We start from the raw sequence: 7933 nt of genomic DNA on the forward strand, positions 1-7933 counted from the left end.
TTCAAAAACTGCCACCTTGTGGTATTAGGTCGACTTACGTAAAAGGTTTTTCTATCCCTCCCTACACCATGATCATTTTGTTTCCCCTCCTGTGAAATTCTAGATTAATTTTTATTGTCACAAAATCTAGTCATTTCAGATGTTTAGTGCGTGTAATATCCATAAAAGAAAATAAATGTGACTGGGGATGGACAAGAAAACAGGAGCGCCTCACAAAATGATACATTCAAATAGCCCTGCGATAAATTGTAAATATCTAAATAAATACTGCCTTGTCATGCTCATAATGTTTAGTATTGTGTTGTCAGAGAGGTCTTGGCTCAACTCACTGACAATAGGCCACAGAATGTAGTGGTGTTTTGTGTTGAATTGCAGTACATTGTAAAGTATTCCAGTTATTTTGTCCAAAGCCTTCACTTCGTTACAAAATGCGAAAAAATATGTGATTTTTTTTTCATTTAAACGTCTCAGTGGATGATTCTCAGTGGATGATTGACATCAACTTTAAAGTTTTCCACCCACTTTTTCAACCAATCAGGTCGAAGGGGTGGGTCTTTACAGTAATCTTTACAAAATGGCGACTGTTGTTGTTTTGCCGCAGGGTCAGTGAATAAATCCGTTTTTTATTTCAATAATTTTCTGCTAATTTGCAGAAACTGTACTGAAAAAAACCAAGCGTCCCAAGGGTCGGCTCCGTGTGGACTGAAATGAAAGGTAAAGAGCGGTCGCCGATTAAAAAACGCTCCCGGGCCTTGGATGATATTCGAGACAGGGGAGGATGCCACCCGACCAGCAAGAAAATGGGGGCTCTCTCCGTTTCCAGTGGGAGTAATAATGGAAATAGCTCGACCAAAGGCGACGGCGGCTCGACAAGAAGGAGTCTGCTAGGTGAAAAAAGAGACAGAGATTTCGACGGTCATAGTCGGATTGGAAATAATCACAGTTGTCAGTCTTCTGCTGCTAGCTCCGTCGGTAAAAACCACAACCTGAGCCTGACGCTGGATTTAGCCTCACCGAGGACCACTTCACGGGGGGAGCAGCGGGTTCAGCCACCCAGCGCCGAGAGTGAGTACAAAACCCTCAAAATAAGCGACCTCGGCACCCAGCTGAGCGACGAAGATATAGAGGATGGACTCTTTCACGAATTTAAAAAATTCGGAGATGTGAGCGTTAAGATAAGCCGTAGCAACGACGAACGGATAGCGTTCGTGAATTTCAGGAAGCCGGAGGACGCCAGAGCTGCTAAGCACGCCAGGGGACGGTTGGTGCTGTACGACCGTCCGCTAAAAATTGAGGCAGTGTACATAAACAGGAGGAGAAGCCGCTCCCCTGTGGAGAGAGACTTGTATGGTGCAGCTCAGAGCCATAGACATTTGCAGAGACCCCTCTCGCCCACCGGGCTTGGATACAGAGACTATCGGCTGCAGCAGCTGGCCTTGGGACGTCTCCCCCCTCCTCCGCCGCCCCCTTTGCCCAGAGAACTGGAGCGAGACAGGGAGTTTGCCCTGTTTGAAGCCAGGGCACGTCCGGCTTTCATTACAGAGCGAGCAGCTTTTCGTGAGGAAGATTTTATATCTCCAGAAGATGACCAAAGAGCCAATAGGACGTTGTTTTTAGGCAATCTGGACATAACTGTTACAGAAGCAGACCTGAGGAGAGCTTTTGACAGGTTTGGGGTCATAACAGAAGTGGACATTAAAAGACCTACAAGAGGACAAATCAGCACATATGGATTTCTGAAATTTGAGAACCTTGACATGGCTCACCGTGCTAAGCTTAGTATGTCTGGCAAAATAGTGGGCCACAACCCCATAAAGATAGGCTATGGGAAAGCAACTCCCACCACACGCCTGTGGGTGGGTGGACTTGGACCTTGGGTTCCTTTGGCCGCCCTGGCAAGAGAGTTTGATCGCTTTGGCACTATAAGGACCATTGACTACAGAAAGGGGGACACTTGGGCCTACATTCAGTATGAAAGTTTGGATGCTGCACAAGCGGCATGCACACACATGAGGGGCTTCCCGCTGGGAGGCCCAGAGAGAAGACTTAGAGTGGACTTTGCTGACACTGAGCATCGTTACCAGCAGCAGTTCCTGCAGCCTCTCCCAATACCACCTTTTGACATGGTGGCTGAGTCTTTTGTTCACCGAGCCACTCCTGAACCTCTGAGGGTCAGGGAACGAACTCCACCGCCGCTTCACTTCAGGGAGAGAGAGCTCTTTCCTGGAACTGAGTGGCCCAACCCAGCTATTCGTGATCGGGTACGTGCCTCACCCTTTGAGCCTCTGGAGCACTTGGAACGTGAGCGGCGAGCACGGGAGCCCTGGTCTTTGGAACGAGAGCTGCAGGGACGAGAACCTGCACGCAAGCGGCGTGTAATGGAGGATGGACGCCATGTAGACCACTCACCTGACAGCACTGAGAGGACAGTAAGACGTAGACGTGCTTCTCCAGATGGTAGTCCTGGAGGTAGCAGCAGAGATGGAGGACGCTTCAGTGACTCAGAGCGCCCTCTGCGGGGCGAGAGACCCTCCCCCACCCGAGAACATCACAGCAGCCTGGAAAGAGGTGGGGCTGAACGGAGGCTCAAAAGCCAGAGTCTCTCTGACAAGGGACCTTCAAGCAGCAGCGTTTCAGCAGTTGGAGAGCGTAAGCGCAAAGCAGGCGATGGTGGTAAGGGGCCGACCAAGAGAGAACGTTCTGAGAACAGTTCCAAGGGAGGCCAGCCGTCCAAACCAGATGGCACCAAACTCAGTTTGGCCTGGCATGGTATGCTGTTGCTCAAGAACAGCAACTTCCCAGCCAACATGCACCTGTTGGAGGGCGATCACAATGTAGCCAGTGACCTGCTTGCTGACGGCACAACAGGGAGGCAGGTGAGTGAGCTAAAGATCACCCAGCGTCTCCGTCTGGACCAGCCCAAGCTTGACGAGGTGTCCCGGCGCATCAAGGTGGCGGGTCCCGGCGGCTATGCCATCCTGCTGGCAGTTCCTGGGACCACAGAGGATACATCTTCGTCTGACCCTGCCCTCTCAACTCAGCGGCCGCTTCGCAACCTGGTGTCCTACCTCAACCAAAAACAAGCAGCTGGAGTCATCAGCCTACCTGTGGGAGGAAGCAGAGATAAAGACAACACGGGGGTTCTTCATGCTTTCCCTCCCTGTGATTTCTCCCAGCAGTTCCTGGATTCCTCTGCCAAAGCTCTGGCTAATAGTGAAGAGGACTATCTGGTCATGATTGTGGTTCGTGGAGCATCTTAAAAAAATCAGAACACACTAAGTTCAAGTGGTGTTAAAAAAAAAAAAATCTGCTGTATGTCAATAACTATTGCATGCTGTGTTCTGCATTAGGGGGTACACTAGTATGGTTCTTAAGTGTTTGTATGTTGCCATGTAATCCACTTAAAGGACAAACAGTGCTCTCGTACAAAACTAAAAGGGTGTGTGTTTTTGAAATTATTTTTAATGAATTGCTCACAAGGTCATAAACCTGCAGTAATTCAGTCAGAATACTGTAAAACACTAAAATATGAGGAGCATTTGTTGAATCAATTTCATTTAAGAAGAGATAAGTCCATATAGAAAACAAATTTTGGTTAATTTACCGTTTTAAAATCTTGGTTATCCAGCTACTACGAGAAAAGAACTGGAACATTTAGAAATGCAATGAGTGGACACAATAACACCTCCACTACAATAAAACCACAAACCATGGCCACACAAGCTACAATATTGACACAGTTTTTACAAAAGCTGAAAATTACAAGCTTAACAAAGGTCATGTTTGTTTCTGGGCTATTATACCATATTGCCTTAGATTGTATAGGTGTTGTTATTGTGTCTACCTGCTATACAGGTATTTACATGAGGGGAATCAGAAAACATCCTTTTCAAAGCTTTGAATTACAGTGCAATAATATTTCTACTATAATCACTTTTTGATGGATGGAGACAAAGTTGAGCATGACATTTTTGAAGTTAAGGTTTTCAGTAAAGGTGTAGTGAATGATTTGGTACTGCAGTTACAAAGCTAATCTCTTTGGGGAAATGATCCTGGTAACATTTTGAAGGTCAAAACATGTTGCACAACTCTTCTCCAGCGCACCACCCTCCATTCACCAGACATTTTTGGCTATCTTGCCCTCCTCAGGTAACCACCCTGATGGCAAAAAGATAGCTTAAAAAGTTTGGTGAACGGAGTGTGGTGTACTGAAGAAGAGTTGTGCGATGTGTTTTAATTTTGATGGTATTAACATTGAAGCTCACACTGACCTGCCTGTGTGCGTTCTCAAAGTTGGGAAAACATTTTGAAGGTCACTAGTTAAATGTCTCTAGATACACCTCACACATTTCAGTTACTTATGTTGCGAATTCTGTTACAAATTACAAAATATTTTCAGGTTCATGGTTTGGATTTGAGTATATCTTTTATTAATGTGTTCCTCAATATTGGAACACCAAATTGCAAGATAGACAATGAACTCAGTGTGTGTCCACTGGTAAAGCTAAATTGTTATGTCAACTTTATGTGGAATGCTGAATACTAACAGATGTGAGATTTTTGCCCAGGGAACAGCCTATAATACATTACGCATAGCATAGTAAAGCAAATACTAACATGTTTTTCATATTTTTTACTTCCTATTTTATTTTGTGCATCCCTACCTTTAGAAATGGTTGTGTAATGTGATCTATGAAAAACTACAGTAGTAATGGATAAAAAGCTTAGAGAGTTTTGTGTTGTTTCATTTATTGCTCTGAAACCAGTAGGTCCTCCAAGAATAATAATATTTAAGTAAGATGTTGGTACAAAGTTAAAAAAAAATCTGCAATTTGCTATTAGTAAGTAGGTCTGTGTAATTTTAAAGTTTTAGAAATACCTTAACAGTTAATTGAATAATATTTTACTCATGCCTGTCAACATGTTCCCAAGGCCTACTTACCGTACTTTGTTTTGCCATTGTATGTTTGTCATGCAATAGTAACCCATCCTGAATTATAATTTGCTGAGTTTGCTTTATTATGTATTGAAAACATTAATATGTCGGAAAATTGTTATATGTGTGACGTCACACCCACTTCAGCGGCGGACTCCTGAGGAGACGAGTGCAGAGCTGAAAACCTCTGCAGAGAAGGCTACCTAGTGTTTGTGAGTCCTCACTAATGAGGCAGCTTTTAAGTTGTGTATCCCATCTGCACCTGTGATGACTTCTGTTTTAAATGGAAAATTGAGCAATGTACACTTTGATGTCATGGGAAAGGAAAATCCGTAGAGCCCATGCGAAGCTGTTCACATACCTGCAAGTGCGTTTGGGCACTTAATGTGACCGATTATCAATAAATTGTTCATTTGAAGGGAAACATGTTTCTTCGATGGAAGTGAATTGAAGAAACAAGCTGCCATACCTTATTGTGTTTCGAAGGAGTTGTCACTTGAAATTTTGTTTCTGCACACGAAAAGGGAGACAATTTGCAATTTGTTTAGCACCAGTGAAGAGAGACCCCTGTATCGTGTGAGGATCGCTGTTTGCTTACAGGCCTGTTCTGAGCTGCTAAGTTGCCCATCATAAATTACTCCCCCATGATCCCCTGTTATACCCTCAACTGTTCCTGTTGGCATGTGAACACCTGATCAGGATCGAGGAGCCTCCGCTGCCCCTTGTTTACAGCCAGAATCCAGTGGCAGATGCAGACAGCGATGCAGTCCGGGAGTCGAGGGCGGGAGCAAACAGCAGCACGCGCCAGTATCCTGTTGTCTTCCCTGGTCATTACACTAAAGATTTCATGTGCATTGTTCCTGGTTCTGAATAGGACCTGAGGAAATCCCATCACCGCCCGTCACACACTCCACTCGGGAGATTGTGGGTGACACTGCTCTGAAATTTCCATAGCAGCTACAGTTCAAGCTGTCTCACTGCAGAGGCCAAGCTGAACCACTGGGCTGATTTGTCTTTATTACACTTTGCCCAGTTATGATTTGATTTGACTTAATGTTTGGCTCAGGGAAGAGGATTGGCCCAAACCTCAGCTAGGAATATTGTTTGCCCCCGTCTTTGTGTTCTCCTCTGATTGAACCCTCTCCGAGGAGACGAATGAAGAAGTGTGTTGCTGTGCTGACGCTGTATTCGATCGTCATCTGAGGTCTGCTTGCAGCATGGGAATGAAATACGAACAGGCCAATTTGTTTACCTTTTTTGACACCACTGGAAGGAATCCACACTGAGGACCCCCACCCTTCCCCCAAATTCTTCTAGGAGACCTGTTTATTTTGCCAATGCCCTTTTATACGTTTGTGGCCACTTTACACAGGAAAGAAAGTTCTCCATTTCCTCCTACCATCCATTTTAGTCATATTAGTGTGAAAACAAATGCTGTGTTCTGTGCTGAGAAGGACCCCTTACTTCATTAGAGAAACATTGCCATCTTGAGGACCATGGAGCTCCTGCTTTCCCCTCTCACAGTCTGCCTGACAAATCACACTCATGCACACCAGACACCCTGGACAGAGCTGGTATCACTGTACGACTGCTATATAGAAACGGCATGAGGGTGAGTAAGGACAAAAAGTGCTGCCTGCCAGGTCTGTATCGGTGGCTTAGGCAGCAGTGGTAAGTATAAAGTGTCAACACCACTTGTTTTACAATAACAAATGCAAAATGACATAGTGTAGTTTTCACTGAGGTTATTTCCACTGATGGCACTTGGCATAAATCCATTTGTGTAAGATAATAGCACCATTTACTGCCTACAGTAACCCATTGCATAAAGTGCTGCTTTGATTTGCAGCTTAAGAATCAACAAAACAAAATGATAAATTGTCTCAAATAGTGAACATTTTAAGACCTGAATTTATACTTGTTTAATAATATAGTTATGCTGAGGCTTCTGTTTACATTCATTGCAAAATTGATGGAAAAGGTTGAAATAAAATTTTGTTTTTACAGTCAACAGGCTTCTGCAGCTGTTGATCCCCCTGCCTAGATTAAGTGTTTTTGCTGCCTTAGTAAAGATGTCTAACCAAATGGGGATTACTATCATTCACTTTTATATACAGTTATTAAGGCGTAATTGTTTCATGGCAGACCAAAAACATTTAAGCCACTGTATTCTCTCTTAAGACTTTCATTCATGTTGAACAATGTCAGTAAGCCTAATCTGATCATAGATAGTGTTATTGGTCCTGCTCAAAGAAACCTTTATTAGATCATTTCTTGTTCAAGCCTGAACCATTATTATCAGCTACCAGTTAGGCAAATGTAATTTAAGGGAATTACAATAACATAAAAAAGCTTCTGGCACAAAATTGTCTTTTGCATTAGGAGATGTTAATGACTACAGGCCACAAATGATAACCTCCAGTTAACGAAATAGAGAATATTAATGTGAGATTTAAAGGAGGTCCAGTCCTGGACCCTGTAAATCCATCACATGCCACCAGTTAGCAATCAAAATGTAGCTTGTGAAAATAAAATCAATCTGCGGCCAATACTTGACCACAGAATCTGGCAGCCGGCAGTTCATTGATACCAGTATGCCTTTTACTCTGCTCCCGGTGTATTGAGGCGGTTTGAGCAGCTACATGTGCTGTTTGTCGTACTGCCACAGTGTCAAATAAAGAGAGTTATTCAAAACCAGCGAGACATGCAACTAAATATTCACTCTTCAATATATCGAGCAGCAGTATGATGCCTGGTAAGGTGTTTTGGAATGGTTTGTTCAAAAATGGGATTAGCTTTTGTCTTGATACACAGTGTTAACAGTGAAAATAGGCACATTTTTACCTTCTTAAAACAAGGAATTTAAAAATGTTCACACATTTGAAAGGTTACTTTGACCTACATCTGGAGAAATTAATACAGAACACGAAAGGTATACTGACGTGTCACCAGAATTCCAAATAAGGGTTGTTACCTATAATCCTTTGTAAAGCTAAC

The 7933-nt window shown here is 43.7% G+C and overlaps 1 protein-coding gene across 1 annotated transcript; it reads left to right on the forward strand.

The window, feature by feature from the left end:
• Positions 1 to 537: 537 nt before the first annotated feature.
• On the forward strand, positions 538 to 5360 carry rbm15 (RNA binding motif protein 15). The gene has a single exon (XM_044209985.1). It carries the CDS (start codon positions 708 to 710, stop codon positions 3258 to 3260), a length of 2553 nt encoding a protein of 850 aa, XP_044065920.1. The 5' UTR covers positions 538 to 707; the 3' UTR covers positions 3261 to 5360.
• Positions 5361 to 7933: the final 2573 nt, after the last annotated feature.

The sequence above is a fragment of the Siniperca chuatsi genome, linkage group LG10 (assembly GCF_020085105.1).
Source record: "Siniperca chuatsi isolate FFG_IHB_CAS linkage group LG10, ASM2008510v1, whole genome shotgun sequence".
Taxonomy (NCBI): Eukaryota; Metazoa; Chordata; class Actinopteri; order Centrarchiformes; family Sinipercidae; genus Siniperca; species Siniperca chuatsi.